The 18,029-nt window shown below is 49.8% G+C and overlaps 1 protein-coding gene across 1 annotated transcript in view; it reads right to left on the bottom strand.

Annotated features, from left to right (window-relative positions):
* LOC114868723 (cGMP-dependent 3',5'-cyclic phosphodiesterase) overlaps nt 1–7,840 on the bottom strand; it is a 96,633-nt gene extending 88,793 nt beyond the window's left edge. The window contains exon 1 of the mRNA XM_029172543.3: nt 7,493–7,840. Coding sequence (XP_029028376.1) covers nt 7,493–7,551 — 59 coding nt within the window. The 5' untranslated portion in view covers nt 7,552–7,840. The remainder of the gene's footprint in view (nt 1–7,492) is intronic.
* Between the last annotated feature and the right edge of the window lie 10,189 nt (nt 7,841–18,029).

Here is an 18,029-nt window from a genome sequence, read left to right as displayed (position 1 = left end):
GAAAGGAGAGACTGTGAAGACAAAGCAAGCGGGAGATAAAAGAGAGACGAAGACAAAGGGAGAAACAGGAGAAACGCAGATGTGGAGTTTTGATCATCTGCATCTAATCTGATGGATCCTGCCTCAAAACAACATGAAAACGCAATAAAAGGGGAGAGAGGGAAAGAGGAACGATGAGGGAGGAGGAGAAGAATGTGCAGGAACAACAGTAATGAGAACAAGGAGCAATGATTAAACACACATCTGAGCCTGTTGCTCATTGTTCCACATGTCTGTCCGACTGTCCCCCTCCGTCCTCGCACGGCTACGCATTCAAGAAAACGAGCTACAGGGAAACAATGAAGCCTGTAAAATCTGACAAGGAGGAATCCACGAAGCAGCACAGACATTTAGACGTTTCAGACGGTGTCCAAAACATATATATGTGAAATTCAAGTCATTTGTTCGATTCTCAACCCAATGGTAGTGTTGAATCAAGTTTCGTTCATAAAAAGCATCAATTACGATTCAGAAGCAGCGGCTGGTGGAAAATGGAGCGTCAACGCGGCCGAAGGGCTCCAGTATCAACACAGCAGAGCTGCGTTTCAAAGGAGGCCGGCTCCAATCACTACTAAATCCACCTCCTCATTACTGACTTCAACTTGTTGGCGACATCAAAGTGGCGCCGCGCGAGCTCCGCCTCCACGCGATCACGCCGCGACGCACGAAAAAGGCCAGGATGAAAGGAACGGTCAGCGGAGAAGACGGGGACGAGACGTGAGGGAGGCAAAAATCTGATTATGGTGGAGATATGAAAAAAAAGGAGATGACACAGGAGATGAAAGCAAGCGTGGCCTCTCTTCAATCCACTCCAGCAGAGGAAGCTTCTCAAAGTAGACTTTAAAAAGGTCCATCAAAGACTTAAACTCTCCCCCCTCGCAGGTTAGTGTGATGAACTACACACAAACTCGCACCGTGTTGACTTTGAAGATAAGAAGGAGGACGAACCCGGAGCGAAACCTCCACACACGCCCAGGATCAAAACAAAGCTAGAAATGCACATCTGGAAACGCCTGCCTCCGTGCGCCGCTGCGAACTTCCTCCCGTTGTTTTCCTTGTTCTGAGCTCGTGTCGCCTGTTGTTTGTTTGCGCGTTGGCTCTTGTGCCCCGCCGTCGAGGCAGATGGACGCCCAGTTTCAACGCCACGCTCCCTGCAGGAAATGCTCACTTTGTTCTACTTGACTTACAGGGCAGGTGGAAAAAAAACAGACAGAACAGGAGCGACGGACGAAGGAGCACCTCTGGGCAATTATGAGTGTGTACATGTGCGAGTGTGTGCAGGCAAGGCATGATGGGAAAGTGTGAAATGCGACCAGCCGGGGTCATTGATGACACAGGGGAGGGAATGAAGAGAGACACGCTGACAGATGTAAGCGGCGTGAAAAGGAATTTGCCAGGCAGCCACACACACACAGACACACACACACACACACACACACACACACACACACACACACACACACACACACACACACACACACACACACACACACACACATGTAATTGTTTGAAAGTCGCACAGAGACCGTTGGACAGGACGGGCTGCAGATCATTAGCATGCAGACCGTACGTCCTCCTCTGATTGGCTGTTAAAGCAGCAGCTCTATGATATGCTAATTACAGCGAGGAGCCCCCCCCCCCCCACCGACAATTTCCCATCTCCGGAACTCTTCTAGCGCTAAATGATAACGCGCGGAGGCAGCACCAGCTACGCGGCCGCGCCTCGATGCTGTGAGTCTCAACTTCGTCATTAGAGCTCGCGCTCATTTGGACGCACAATCGTCTCTGAAAACGAGGAAAGTGACTACATGACTGGCCAATAAATCAGTGAATTGATCACATGTGTGGATTCATGTGTTCATGTGGATTTATGCGGTGGTGTCTTCTCTCTCTCTCCGCTGCCGCATCAATAACTGTCTCTGGATTTACACCAGTCTGCGGCGCCTTCTCAGAGCCTCCAGTTCAAGCACTTAACATTTCTGTCCATCTGTGTGTGTGTGTGTGTCTGTGTTGGGGAGAGGAGAGCGCACTGTGTGACAGCATTGTGTACATATTTTGCTAAGCGTTTGCGTAACCTCCAGCCCTGTTTTTAGAGCGGCCGTTTTAGGAGAGAGGAGTTCCTGACTGAGCCGTGTGCAGACGTTAGGATCCCAGACCTGTGGGTCCTGGTCTGCAGCTCGTCACCTCACCTGGAGGATAGGGATGAAGCACAGAGGCCACGTTTGGAGAAGCTCCATGCACAAAAACAGCTGGACACAATTACTGGCAGATCATTGTGTCACCGTGACTATGCAGCAGTAGCTGCATCTGAACTGAAGGATGTGTGTGTGTGTGTGTGTGTGTGTGTGTGTGTGTGTGTGTGTGTGTGTGTGTGTGTGTGTGTGTGTGTGTGTGTGTGTGTGTGTGTGTGTGTGTGTGTCCTCTATAAACTCTCTAGATTTGTGTTTTACAGCAACTGGAGATTTAAAACCAATCGTATTTTCCTGTCTCTTTTTCTAAAACTGTGAAGCTAAAATGCATTCTTTCATTAGCTCAGAGCCTCTTGGTTCTGTTTTAATAGCCTTCATTTTTGGATCGGAGCTTCACCGTCCTCGTGCAGTGCTGTCTGACAGCACACTGTCTAATATTAGGACTAGGCGACGTTAGCGCCTCGTGTAAACACAGTAAATCGTAGAAACTGCAGAAATAATTGCATAAAGCTTTTTGTTGAGGCCGTGTCTCTAATGCACTCCCTGTATCTAGATGGGGCAGTGAGACAAGCAGCGGGGAGCACGGCCGCCCTGCTGCTTTTCTATTCCAGCTATAGTGGAGAGCAATCACCTGCTGGCCCAGTCGAAAAGGAGTCTGAATTAAATAGTGAGAATGAAAAGCAGCTGGACTCTGAGAGCGGGGGACCGGACCGGGTAAACGCTGGAGAAATGACAAGACAATATTTATGTTTAGCTAAGAAAACGGGAGAAATACAGTACAGTACACAGTGTACCTGGATCCTAGTACACGAAGTCTGCAGCTTTTATTTTAATAAAATGAGAATAAAATCCTATTGTGTTGATTAGTCAACCAATCCTTTGGTCAGCTAATAGTAAAAGATGGTTCATATTAATCACTGAGCCTTCTTAGTCAAACTAAATTAATGAAAGCTTCTGTCTCAGGTGATATAAGCTAAACATCAGCTCTTTTACTGCATTATTTATGATTATAGGCTCTATGTGTACAGTTTCTTCCTTTTATTATATGAGTAGTTTCATTTTATTTATGTCTGCTATATGTTCTCCTCTGCTCCTGAGAGGGGACCCATGGAATCGGACCGACTGTGGAGCCACGTGCTCAGGAATAAAGACTAAAGGACCAATATGGTAGAAAACAATCATTCCAGGGACAGTGACCTGTGACACCATTAGTTGCCAGGCTCCTCCTGGCAACTAATGGTGTCACACTCCTCCTCCTCGCGCCCCCGTCGCACCTGTCGCCCTTTTTCCGCCGGTCGGTCACGGGGAGAGACCGTCGCGCGTGAACTAAGGTACACAAACTGTCTGCAACACAATCAGAACAATCATCTCCGCGTTTCAATTTGCCGACTGCCGCTGAGAGCAAACGTGGTTTGTGTCAAAACAGAGCCCGCAGACACAAACACAATCAGCCCTCGGTGAAAACAATTCCAGGACGCGTGTGCGTGCGTGTGTGTGTGCGTGTGTGTGTCTGATCGCTGCATTCGGCACTACGAGCTTCACGAAACCCCCCGAACGTCCCCAATGCGACGCTGGTTTTATCTCTGTGAGAGTCGATCAATAGAGCAGATCAATGGGAAACAGCCCTGCAGCCGCAGCGAGGGGACGGCAACACATTGTGCTGCACCGGCGCAGACACAATAACCAATAACAACGGCCGCGCTAATAACTGCTGGAGGAACACGCACGTAATTACGGCCAACAAACAATTGAATCCATAGCAGCAGCAGAGGACAGAACCACAGCAGCAACAACCTGCTAAAGGAGCTGCAGCGGGAAGAAAATGGCCAATATCAGCAGCGAAAGCACAGCTTTGAGCCCCACGAGCGCAGGCGACGGCGGCAGCACATTTGTGCGTCTATTCGTGGTCCAGTCTTCAAATGATCAGGAGTCCAAAGATCAGATGTAAAACCTAATGTGCTGCGGGTTATGGCGCATATTAAAGGGTGTTTACGCCAAAGGAGGACACAAAAACACACACACACACACACACACACACACACGCCCACACACACACACACACACACACACAGCTTGGAGCCACTGACAAAACACCAGCAGAGACGCAGTTGTGTCCGTCCATTAAAAGAGTGGTAACACACACACACACACACACACACACACACACACACACACACACACACACACACACACACACACACACACACACACACACTGAAACACCTGTCTGTGGCAACAATCCACAGAGATAAGAGAGCTGACAGGAGCTGCCGGAGCCAAAGCTGGGAACCGTGGGAGCTGTCAGGCTCATTTCACCATGACGCCTCGAGTCACGCACAATCACACCGCAGCCATTACACCGCGCTCGCTCTTAATCCAAACCTTCCCCCGGCCTCCGCCCGACACCTGCCGCAGCCGCGGTCCCGGCCCTGCAGCGCGTCCAACTGTGATTCTGACTCTAATGCTTGGCTCCACTTTAAAAATACCTCCTCCTAATAAAGTGCGTGAAAGCTCTGGAGTGAGTCTATTATTGGGTGGAGCCCAGTGGAAACATCAGAGTCGGTCATAGAAGCACAATAGAAAATAAGTTATAGTCGTATGCACAAATTGAATCACGAGCCGGATCCAGAGTGGTTGATTTCATGTGCTGACACTAATAAACTGGGAGCTAAGTTTCAGTCTGAAGTCTTTAACAGAGTCTCTCACTGGACTTTTACACACAGCCACTAATGTTTTGGGCTGATTATTCATCCGTGAGTGTGTCCCAGCATCCAGGCATCTCTTGCTGTAATAATCATGGCGGCAATTAATGGGAGCGCTCGTTCAGCCTACATTTAAGAAATAATTACATACTTAATTCACTGCTCAGCCAGAGGACAAGGTTTCCTGCTAGGGACACACGTTTTCTACTTGCTCTCTGTGGGTCTTCACCTGAATATAAACTAGTTAAAGATCATTTTAATGCAAACGGCGTGTTCTACATCAGCTGAACCTCCAAAATCTGTTACAGGTCCTTTAATTGAGAGGTTTCAACGCAGATGCTTTGCTGAACAGATGCCTCACGCGTCCTTTAAACAGCACATAGACACGCGCGAAGCCGTGCAGACACAACACACAACGGCTTCGCTCTGCTTTCCCTTCATCTCCCTCCTCTCTCTCTCTCTCTCTGAATATTTTAGTATTGATGAGCCCATTACTGATGATAACACAGTGCAATGTCAGCATCATTGCTGTGCCACACGCACGCACACACACACACACACGCGCACACACACTGCATATATCCTCACTCATCAGGAGTCAGGTTTCATCTCTGCTGCTGTGTGTGTGTGTGTGTGTGTGTGTGTGTGTGTGTGTGTGTGTGTGTGTGTGTGTGTGTGTGTGTGTGTGTGTGTGTGTGTGTGTGTGTGTGTGTTCAGCAGGAGGCCGGGGGACCTGACTTCCTGGCGTCAATCCAGTAAATTGCAATATTATTCTGGCTAAAAATCATTCCCATGCACAACCACATACGCAGATAACAAGGCTGATTCCTGTTGGCTGCGAATGTGATGCGCGGCGATAAACAAAGTGCACTGATTAGAAAGCGTCCTCCTGAAGTCACAGCATCACGGCGGCATCGGAATATGTAAATGCACATGACTCCTGGAACTGCGGGGATTTCAAATGATGAACAACAAAGCAACAATCCGGGAGCTGGAGGACTCTAGGAAACAATCAGGTTGATGAAAACACGGGCGCGAGCGTTCCTCTCGGAGGTTTTCAGCCTGAATGGTTTCATTTTAGCATAATGCTCCCTCTTAAGGGGGCGCAGGCTTGACACCGGCTCTCGAGTGCTTTGTGGCAGCGTCGCGATCCATGACCTTCGCTGATTACTGATGCAGAGTCTCCAAGTCAAACGGGCCCCAGGTTTAGGAGCAGCCACTGAAACTAACTGCATGTCAGAGATCGCATTCATTCATCCTCCAAGGGTCTCAATATTCCGTCCAACAACAATGTGTGGAGGTAAATACAGTCAAAGCCATTACGCTCAGTGACTTATTGAATCACAGCCAATAATGAAGGACACAAAGACAATGAAACGCCTCAGGTTTTACAACTTTGAGACATAGATGCGCCTGGAACTTGATATGAGGAGGACCTCTAATATTTGGTGCAATCACGGCGTAATGGCAACACAATGTTATTATCCACAAATGATGCTCTTCGGCTCTGAGGGAGGAGCGGGCACTAACAGTATTAAATAAGTGGAGTGTTGGCGTCAGGACGTGTCCTGAGGGAAGCTCAACAGCGCGGTGCGTGCGCGCTGTTTGTTGGCTCCGCCACGTGTTGCCGTTCCCGTCGCTGGCTCGCGGTTCCGCAGCGCGTTTACACGGCCCCACTGACAAACAGGTGCGACGCGAGAGGCTCGACCCATCGGAACCAACGCTACACGCTGTGAGATTCTGTTACGCAACACTGGGCTGCAGCCACACTGTGCTCTGATCCGGGGACGGTATTTACAGTGGTCTGAAAGCATTATCTCCAAAATGTCAGCTTTGCACGGCCGCGGACGGGCCCCGGGTCACGGGTGAACTTCGACGCTGTTTTCGGTGGGAAACGTTCAGTGCAGCTCCGAGAGAGAGAGAAAAGTGCCCATGAGTCTAAAATCACCAACGCCATCAAATCTGGTGACGCAGGAAAGTGTTGCCCTTTGGTTGCCAGGTTGTGAAAAATCACAAATTCTACTATTAATTGGTAAATGCTCAATAAGTTGCTGAAAAGTTGCCGTGCAGCCATTTTCTGGGTCAAAGAGATTTTTCTTGCACCCAAAATGTATTCCAACCGCCGACTGAAACCTGATATACAGTCGACTGTGTGCCATTAGTTAATGATTAGTTAGCCTTTATTACCAATATTGGTTAAAGTTTATTGAGTTGCTGGCTCAGACCAACCAGTAGCTCAAAGTCAGCCGTTCAAATAATAATTTTACGCCAGGAGACATCGTTTAGGTGATTATCGCAGTAAATAAAGCCTGCACGAGCCAAAGGCGAGTTAAGGTCACGCAGGTCGTGGGAACATTACACTGGAGGTGCGTGTCCGGCGGCTCCCACTGACAGCTCACGTGGGGTCTGTCAGTGGGGGACCGTGACGCGCAGCAGTCGCTCACGCTCACTACTACAGCGCCCGCGCGGCCGTGGGCTCGGCGCCACGGCGCGCTGTCACTTGGAGCGCTTCGTGGAGTGGAATCGCGGCGCAAAGAGCGAAGTCACGAGCGACGCACTTACATCTCGGAGGACGGCGGCTGGCTACGGCAGAGGAGCGCGTGTCCGCACGCTTGTCCCATCGCGCATCCTGCCTCGCGCCGAACAGCTGCAGTCAGTGGGACGAGAGGAGGGAGGGAGACGGAGCTGCCTGTCTGCGCGCGTGTGCGCGTCTGTCCGCGTGGAGGAGGACGGACGACGGACGGATGGGTGGAAGGAAGGATGGATGGATGGATGGATGGAGAGAAGGCTGGGCGCGTGCTCCTCCTGCTTTCTCCCCCCACCGTGTGCTCCTCTCCCCGGTCCGCTCTCCGCTGCTGTCTCCTCTCCGGCTCTGACAGCGCGCTGGGATTGGTCGGGACCCGGTAAGTGATACTCGAGCTGTTGGGCGAGGATATAACGACTGAGCAGAGAGAGAGAGAGAGGGAGAGAGGGGGGGAGAGAGAGGGAGATCAGCCGGTGTCTGAGCGCCACATGGACTCATCAACAGTGTGAAAAGCGCCTCAGTCAAACCGGAGCTGGAAGTCAGTCAAACCTGCCCGATCAAAGTTGCTTGGTCTGAATCCAACTTCCACGTATCTTCGCACCTCCGCTGCGCATCGTCACGCGACTCCCGCCGCGCAGCTCCCCACCGCACTTCCGCCACAGACCGACGACAGCGCGTCGCCTCGAGGTCTCAAGGTCCGCCGTGGACCGTCGGCCTTTTATGGCCCCGGACGAGGAAGCCACGGAAACGGGAGCCTTGAAATGTTTACGGACACGTGCGGCCTTGAAATAGACCGCGTCGCGTGACGTGTCAGGTGTTTTTCTCACAAAACCACGATTTTAGGACAATGAAGTTTTGCAGTTCAAGCAGCCAATCAACCAATCAGCAAACACGTGGGCGGACGAGCAGAGCCTTTGTTTACGATCTAAACGAGTTCACTGACGTTCGTGTCCATTCGTGTCCGACTGTTAAATATTAACTACGTTTTTAAAAAGTGAAAGTAGGTTCGCACGTTAACTGACTCCTCATAATGGAGATAGGGCCGATATTGATTGTCGCATAAATTGAGTCTTCATATTTCCACTTTATGGCTGGATACAGTAATAAATCTGTGTGTCTGTGGCCTCGGTGCTGCTGCTATGGCTTTATTATGCCTGGTCAAGAGGCCACTTGCTTTAAAATGGACTAATCTGAAATACAAACGTGTGCAAATAGCAGCACTGGTGACTAAATTGGACATAAAAACCAGGGCACGTTTGAATTGAAACAGGCTTTTTTAATACTTGCGTTGGGTGTGAGGCCGGCTATGAATAGGCGTCATGCAAAATGTCCCCTGCACAACAAGCTGGACAAACATTGCGGCTTGCACAACAGCTTGCGGCGCAGTATATCACATAACAACTATATGCGTGACAGGCGATTACAGAGGTCAGCTGGGAGGTCGGCCGTGCCCAGGGTTACGAACAGCACAGAGGGAACGCAGAGGATGCTTCCACACAGTGACGCCGATGCCCCGGGTGCAGATAAAGTGTGAAGCTCAGGCGCGTTTGCATCGTTTCATGGACCTCTAATTCACCCTGTGACCCAGTGTGCAGGTTCAAAACACTCGTGCATTTATTATTATATTACTGTATTATATCAGGATGATTCATTGTGTCTTTTGTGTGACATAAATAAACAGAGATCAAAAAAATTGGGACGTGACCTCGTCAGTGTCCTCTATGATAATTACAGGCCTGCTTCGGCTGCATTTAGACCCCGGCAGAAGTGTGTTTATTTATAATTTGTGGCATGTGGGTAATCTCCATATCACTGTCTAAACAGATACGGGATGATTTAAACCAGACTATCTGACTGTGTAGTGGAAACCCAGAGGAGGATCAGGAATCAGATCTGCTGGGCCTGTGTTCATATATGGGAGCGTTTCTGTTCATCGCTGGCCTTTCTTATCGAAAAAAATAAACATGGTGCAAATAATCTGGACTCAAACAGCACAGCGGAACTTGTTTAAAGGAGCTTTGAGAATGAGCCAATTTAGCGCCGCTCTGGGACTCCGCGCGATGCCTTTCTTGTTCGGGTGTCAGGAAATCCACAGTAATTGTATGAAACGCAAATTTAGACACACAACACAGGAGCGAGCCGACGGGATGCGCCTGAGAGGACCTGCTACTTTAACAGAGGGATCTCAGGGCAGGAGCTGTCAATTACTAGCGAGGACAGACACCAAACTATGGAGGAGGAGGAGGAGGAGGAGGAAGAAGAGGAGGAGGAGGGGACCTGAAAAGGAGAAAGTGGTGGAGACAGTGATGGGGAAGAGTCAGGAGAGGAGAGCTGTGTGTGTGTGTGTGTGTGTGTGTGTGTGTGTGTGTGTGTGTGTGTGTGTGTGTGTGTGTCACATCTGGTGTGTTGGCATACAGCACAGCGCTGTGGATCTCAGCTTGTTCTCCGTGTATGTGTTTGTCCAGCGGGACTCCTGCGCCTCGAGTTCAGATCCGTCAGCGCGACCGCTATGAGATTTCTGCAGTGGACTCTCGTCACCAGCTGGAGGACGTGGTTTGTGTTAAAACCTGAACCGGCCTCACATCAATTAAAGGCTGTAGCTCCTTATAAATAAAAAGGACTATTTTTATTATCATGGTCATCAAAAACTGTAATTATTGTTAGATGCTGCATATTTTTTCTGAAGGTGTTCATTAATCCATATACCAACTTTATCAGCTCTTGATTACTTTTATTAAGCTGCTAAGTTTCTTTATTCATTCTTCATTCAGAAGAGAAATACATTTCAGTATTGTGTGGAAAAGGCCAGTCAGTATTTACAGTTTTCACCAAACTCCAGAAGGAACAGCAAAACTGAAGCAAGAGAGATGAGAATTTGTTAGACGCACACACACACACACACACACACACACACACACACACACACACACACACACACACACACACACACACTGTGGTTGAAGGCACATCAGACAGAGAAACTAATATAGTGGCAGCGCTCAGACAAAGAAGACAGGGAGCGTGAGCGGCAGTAAAGGGACAGCAGTGTGTGACCAGCGCTCTGCAATAAAGGGCAGTGAAGCCTGTTTTTATGGGGGGTCCTGTTGTTCCAGTTTGTGCTCAAACACAGCGAGCTGAGCTGCTGCTGCAAACAAAACGGCCACAGATCAGCTCGTTTAAAAACTCTGCCGAAGTGACCCATTAACTGAGTCGTCCCTTCATTAAAACCCCGTGTTTCTTACGCAAGGCTCCACTCGGAGTCCGAAAACCGAACGTGGGGCGGAATATGAAACAGCTCCAGTCTGTAATGAATTACGAGGCGGCGCGAGGCTCAGCGTGAGGCTCAGCGGGATCGATATCAGCACCGGATCCGAGCTCGCCTCCAGCATCCAGGCGACGTGCGCGAATCAGAGAAGGTCGAGACAACAGCGGGACACGCGGCCCCACGACACCCACGACGGCGTTTAGTGACCGTGAAAGTAGAACCGTCAGTGTCGCGTCACGCCCGGGTGGATGGAGTTCCCCAGAGGTTGTGCCGTGTCATCTCCTCCAGCTGATTACATTAGGCCCTTATTAGACGGCCCGTCCTCAGCGTGGAGTGTTTACTGACATTTATAACCTGCCCGATTCCTGGAATTTCAAAGTGCCGACTGAATGGACACTCAATTATTTATGATCCTTTCTGTGTCCGCGTGCTCATCGGAGCTCTGCCGACTGTAACGAGGCCGCTCTCCAGCAGGCTGCGATGCGCAGGCGCGCGTTCTCGGAGCGGGGATGCGGCGCGAGGGGCTCATTTCGGAGCTGCTCGCGAGGCCGTGACGGGCAGCGGCAGGAAGCTGGCGCACGTGGACGCCGGAACAAACGCGCAGACGCCGAACGGGACGGTTTGCATTGTCCTGTGAAGTAACAAGTAATGCTGCGGAGTGAGCGAAGGCAGAGTTAGTGCGAGCTGCGGCTTACTGGGGATTTGTGCGTGATGCTGGGGGGCTTTTGCCGCTTGCCAGTGAAACTATACAGCAGAGTTCGGTGGCCCGTCACGTGCAGGTGTGTGATTCATCCTCGTTCAACGTTAAACCGCAGCAGAGACCTTTCATTTGCCTCCAACTACCCACGTCTGTGCCACTCGCGAGGATACGGACTCATTAAGCGGTGCGTGGCGTCATTTCATGCGTCCAAATGACGCGTTGGGAGGCGCAGTGGAACCGTCTGACTGTTATTGGGACGCATGGGCGTGTGAGCCAGCAGAGAAATGAGCACACACGTTTCAGAGAGTCCTCTCTCCTCCTGCATATCAGTCCTGGTGTTAATCCTCCTCTCCCTACAATCCTGCAGCCTTTTCCTTCCTTCCTTCCTTCCTTCCTCTCTCCTTCTTCCTTCCTTCTTTCCTTCCTTCCTCTTTTCTTCTTTCTTTCCTTCCTTCCTTCCTTCCTTCCTTCCTTCCTTCCTTCCTTCCTTCCTTCCTTCCTTCCTTCTTTTTCTCTCTCTACCTTCCTTCCTTCCTTCCTTCCTTCCTTCCTCTCTCTACCTTCCTTCCTTCCTTCCTTCCGCTCTCTACCTTCCTTCCTTCCTTCCTCTCTCTACCTTCCTTCCTTCCTTCCTTCCTCTCTCCTTCTTCCTTCCTTCTTTCCTTCCTTCCTTCCTTTTCTTCTTTCTTTCCTTCCTTCCTTCCTTCCTTCCTCCCTTCCTCCTTCCTTCCTCCTTCCTTCCTTCCTTCCTTCCTTCCTTCCTTCCTTCCTTCCTTCCTTCCTTCCTTCCTTCCTTCCTTCCTTTTTCTCTCTACCTTCCTTCCTTCCTTCCTCTCTCTACCTTCCTTCCTTCCTTCCTTCCTTCCGCTCTCTACCTTCCTTCCTTCCTTCCTCTCTCTACCTTCCTTCCTTCCTTCCTTCCTCTCTCTACCTTCCTTCCTTCCTTCCTTCCTTCCTTTTCCTTCCTTCCTTTTTCTCTTCTTTTCTTCCATCCTTCCTTCCATGCCTCCTTTCCCACCACATGTAAGCCTCTTTTCCCCACTACCCAAACGCTGCTCCTTTACTTGATCTTCCGTGGTTCTATCACAGTGGAGTTGGAGCCCAGTGAATCCTCAGCCACGGGCAGCGTTTCCCCACACTAATTACACCGTTTCTCACCGCGTTCATCCTCCACCTTTGGATTACGTTTGCTCCGGTTCAGGGTCAGTCAGATAGAGCAGCTCAGGGCCGGAGGCGCGGTTATCTCCCTAAATGTGCCTTTGTGGAGCGGCGCAGACAGCGAAGCTGCGGCGCTCCTGCGCCGTCACCGTTTAAGATGATTTCATCAGCCACCATAGGAAACGCACTGTGTGGGTGCTGCGCGCCATGGGCTGCGTAGGAAGTGCACGTCTGTCATCTGCACGCGTTTCAGGTAGATCTTAAAACGTGGTGACTGGGCTCGGCCTCTAACTACTGTACGATGGAGATTATCAAGGCAATTGCATCACATACAGTGAGAAGATACAGAAAACACGCTGAGAAGGCGACGCTCAGCATACGAAGCCCCTGTAAATCGCCTTGTGTGTGCATATTGGAGACGCTCTGGCTGCATAACATATGAGGGAGGCAGGAGCGGCTTCGCTTTGTAAACCTGTAAACTCCAATAAAGTACAACACAAAGTAGGTCAGCGGTGACACGAATCACAAGTTCGCAGCTGTTGCGTGTTGAGCTGTTTTTTCAAGATTTACTATTTCACAGTTTGTCTAATTTGATAGAAGAAGCTCCTACTGTACGAAGAGCTCTGGATCATAGAGCCTCTAAGATGTCAATGTGAAAATATGCTAAATCACTTCATATAAAGTGAAACGTCTCAGAGGCCACGTCATTATTCAACAGAACGTACAGTGTTGGTGTTCACATGACCAGTTACAGTAGCTCAGTTTCACTTGTTGGGCAGCAGCTTTCAGTGCTTCATCCTTTTATTCGCTTGTGACACATGAACAGCTTGAACTGTTTTCCTTTGTCGGGTCCTCAGCGCCGCACATTGTGCTGGGGCTCAATAAATTATCTGTAAAATCTCTTGAACCCTGCAGGAAAACAGCAGTCCAGATATCGCCAGGGACACTGGGCAAAGGGGTAATTCAATTGTGCTCCTGCATTGTCCTTGATAGACTCGGCGTCTGTAGTGGATTTAAAGCCGCCGAGAGCTGTTCAAGGAGCACGGACGGCTTTAAAAAAAAAAGCCCGGAAGAAAGACAGAACCTGACACTTGATAAATGACTTTATTCTTCAGCCTTAAATAAGTGACCGGGCCTTTATCATCTCCCCGTCTGTGGGAGCGTGATGTCGTCTCTCTCACTGGGTGACTGTGTGTGTGTGTGTGTGTGTGTGTGTGTGTGTGTGTGTGTGTGTGTGTGTGTGTGTGTGTGTGTGTGTGTGTGTGTGTGTGTAGCCAGATGGCTGCTGGCTGACTTAAAGACAGTCATACACATTTCTGCCCATTTTTTCAGCACGTTGATCCTATTTTGCCCCGATTATTTTTCATCGCAATTTGCCGTTCGCGCCGCAAATGAACGCCATTACATTTCCAGAGTCATGTGAAGCAACGACAGCGCTAATTATGGGCTCACAGAGCGGCGCGCTGACAGCTTGGTGCAGGAGCCGTCCCGTCCTCCTCCCTGCTGATTGGCTGCCGGTCTGGAAGCTCTCCGGCACCACTTTGGCTGCAGAACGGACCACCTTCTGGCCACAGGGAGGTCCAGCTGCTGCCGTGATGGAGCTTTTGAACCGGGTCCACGCTGAGTCGCCGTCATTAGGCCTGATGAGATGAGGGTCCGGCCCCTGGGGGCAGCTTCCCAGAAGCCTAATTCAGCCCCTCCATTAAGAGTTCCAGCCTCAGTTCACCTGCGTGTTCAAAACAAAGGAGCGTCGGCTCAGTGAGTCCTGATGCAACAAACACTCATGTCTTGAATCTCCAGTATTATAGTATATGTTGTCATCAGTCACTGGCTTGAATCCATTGAGTTTAACATTGAGTCCTGTGTTGTTTCACACCTCCCCTAATGCTTCTGTAAGCATCATCTGTTTCAAAGAATAAATGACCAGTAACACAGAGGAAGCGACGGCTCCGCGGCCGAGCGGTGCGTCACACCGCCAGGCGCCATCTTTGACGCACACGTCGAGGGAGGCGACTCGGCGGGAGCGGGAGAGGAACGAGGAGACGCAAAGAGGATTATGCGGCAACATCAAAAAGTCACGCACGCGTTTAAAAATAAAAAGCGGGGAAGTGCGGGACTCGCGAAGGGGGGAATTACTGCAGACTGACTGTGTGTAACTGAGGTCACAATCTGTTATTTTAAGCGACTGGAAAGCATATATTTTGATGTGTGCGGAGTTTAGCTCTCTCCCCAAACAGCTTATGTAAGTGTGAGAGCTTAACACACACACACACACACACACACACACACACACACACACACACACACACACACACACACACACACACACACACACACAGAAGAGCCTGTGGCTGCACAGACTTACTACTCTCTCTCTCTCTCTCTCTCTCTCTCTCTCTCTCTCTCTCTCTCTCTCTCTCTCTCTCTCTCTCTCCTGAGCAGCAGCTCCTCCACTTTACTCAGGCTGATCCTCACCGCAGCTCACTTCTCAGCTCCAGGTCTCAGTTACTGGCAGAATGACATCACTGATCATGAAGGCGTGATGCACACATGCAACACTTTAACTCCTCAGGTTTCACCTTGACAGAACAAATGTCCAGTAAGTATATTTGTCACCACCGTGTCCGTGCGAAAAGGGAAAAGAAGCATGAAAGGTTCTTTCTGAGCATTTTCTGGAGCCGAGTTCCCTTTCTCATCATCGGCTGCATCTGTCCTGTGGTGAGGACGCGACTTTGAACTTTGCTTGTGCTTTTTGTTGTCGGTTGCGGAGCTTCAGAGATCTGCAGGGCAGCGGCACGCGCAGATTTAATTAGACTGTACAGTGATTAAGGGGCAGATTCCTCAGCCTGTCAGCCTGCGCACATACGCCCTCACCCATGAGTTCTCACACACACACACACACACACACACACACACACACACACACACACACACACACACACACACACACACACACACACACACACACACACAGTAGCCCACAGCACCTTTAGCATGACTAATCTACTGTTAGCACTTGTCTGCCAGGCCAGTCTTTGCTCCCTCCATCTTCCTCTTTCACTGGTCCGTCCCCTCCTCCTCCTCCATCATTTTGTTTATGACATACTGTAACAGTGGTGAGTGATGAAATGGCAGCTTCCTGAGGTTCTGGTGTCTCTTCATGTTCATCACCAGCTGCAGCTTCAGGTCTTGTCTGAACCTTCACCTCGTCTCTCTCTATGTTGTGATTTGTTCCTCCTGTCCCCTGTACTGTACCGCTACACACACACACACACACACACACACACACACACACACACACACACACACACACACACACACACACACTCTATGTTGTGATTTGTTCCTGTCCCCTGTACTGTACCTCTCTCTCTCTCTCCTCCGTCCACTCGCCCTCCTCCCCCCCACCTCCTCCTCTGAGCCCCTCCATGGTGTTTGTATCTGTGAGATAAGCTGGGTGTCAGACAAGAAATCTTCTCCAATTTCTCTGTGTCTGCTTCAGGCGGGAAACGGGCTGACTGCAACATAAAGAAAGACTGTGGCTTGGTGGGAAGCGGGACGAGGGTGAAAACCCACGGAGCCGCAGGTAAAAGGAGGAGCACAGGGAAAAGACTGTGGGTTAAATGTGTTGTTGGAAGCAGTTACTTCATTGTCGTGTGAAACTAGTTTACTGTGGAGCTGGTGGGGGATAAACCTCCACAAAGGCCAGCTTTTAAACCGGCAGTGTCTTAAGTACTTGAGCTTCATATATAATAAAATATCACATTCTATGGGATCATTACACCAGTTAACTGGTGGCCTGAAATATAGTAATACAGTAATACAGGAGAGATGTACATTGTGGGTGAAAATGACTGAACGTATGCTGTCACATCTGAATCTGATGTGTGTCCATGTAGCTCTCCCCTTTAGCCGGACAGCTACACAGTCGTTGTCTGATTGATTGTGCGGCAAAGGAGAGGAGGAGAGTAGTTGCCATGGGGACAAGGAGAAGCCCCCCCCCCTGTTTTTTTGGAGACCAGTAATTGATGATAAACTTGCATGCTAAGAGACACACAACAGCTCCTGCAGAACTGACCAAGTGATTCTCCTCGTGCTTATTTCTGTTTGTCGGGTATAAGTCGTTATTGTTTAAGAGGCCGAGACAAGCGCGTGTGCGCCTCACAGGTTGTGTGTCTCCCAGTCAGCTGGAGCTGGCTGCAGACGAGGTGTTAATGAAATGCATTAAAGGAAACTGTTCCATGAGCCACTGCCGACCGCTGGATCCTGCCGGGATCACAGGAGTTCATTCACTGCTGCCTCAGTGTGAAGGCAGCCGTGATTACAGCCACAACAAAACATGTTGTGGTTATAATCTATATTTTAAATTGTACAAGGTTTTGCAACACAACTATTACTCTGTCAAAGGAGCTCGGGGCCCTGACGGAATTCTGCCATAAAACACACAGACTCTTTACTGTTATGTTCCTGAGGATGTTGTGCCTCTGTCTCAATCTCTGCCATGAGAACATTAAACACAAGCTGCGATGATGCAGGAAGCAGCACAGAGTAAAGTATTTGCATTAGTGTCTGTGTCGCTGTGGTGGCGAAACTCTCCACAAGGCTCATTTGCCACAGAGTATTTAGTTCAGTCACCTTTGTTAACATTAGTTAAAAACCTAAAAGAACATACTGTTTATTAGCCGCACGCTCGCTGCATCTTTAATGGATAAACATTTGTAATTGGAGTCAGAACCGCGTCTGTGTCGACCCCAAGACCCTGATTTATGTTCCGTGGCCCAAGTGAATTAACATCTACAGTATGTAAACATGGTTTGGCTCTCTCCACGGTCTCTGGGGGACCCCGGCTTCGCTCTGATCCGCCTGTTAGGACATTCTCTTTGGTGCAGACAGTGATGGCGATATGAAAGGAGCGCCCGACTGTCTTAAAACACCTTGATTGAACTGAAATTCGTGTTTACTGTGAATTGCTGCCTTTGATGCTTAATGAAAGTCAAACCACAGACAAGAGGAGATTATCACAGGGCTTTAGGTTTTATATACAGGTTTTATATAGAAGTGAGCGAGTATGAAGAAGCAAAGCAAACATACAGTAACGAACGGCTCTGGAAGCGTGGTGTGATCTCTCGCAGTAACGTTTTCATAAAATTGTCGAAACGCTGCGAGGAACAACACCTTTGATGTGATCCGTCCTTGCTTGGCTGGTTTCCTTGACAACAAAGCGGGCCGATCGCGCTCTCTGAGGCTGCGGTGATTCTGCCGGAGACCCAAAAGGTGAAAACGTGTCATGAAAACGAACCGAACCGCGTCCAATCATTCACAGCAGCGGAGACGCGTCCAAATCTCATAATAATTCCTGTTGACGTACGATACGTAAGTGAGGCCTGCGTGTGCTCTGGGTGGAGATGAGGAGAATGATGAGAACTGGCTCACACAGGTGGACGTCCAGCTT

The sequence above is a fragment of the Betta splendens genome, chromosome 13 (genome assembly GCF_900634795.4).
Source record: "Betta splendens chromosome 13, fBetSpl5.4, whole genome shotgun sequence".
Lineage (NCBI taxonomy): Eukaryota > Metazoa > Chordata > Actinopteri > Anabantiformes > Osphronemidae > Betta > Betta splendens.
The sequence above is the reverse complement of the archived record's forward strand: the minus strand, read 5'-3'. Positions and strand labels throughout refer to the sequence as shown.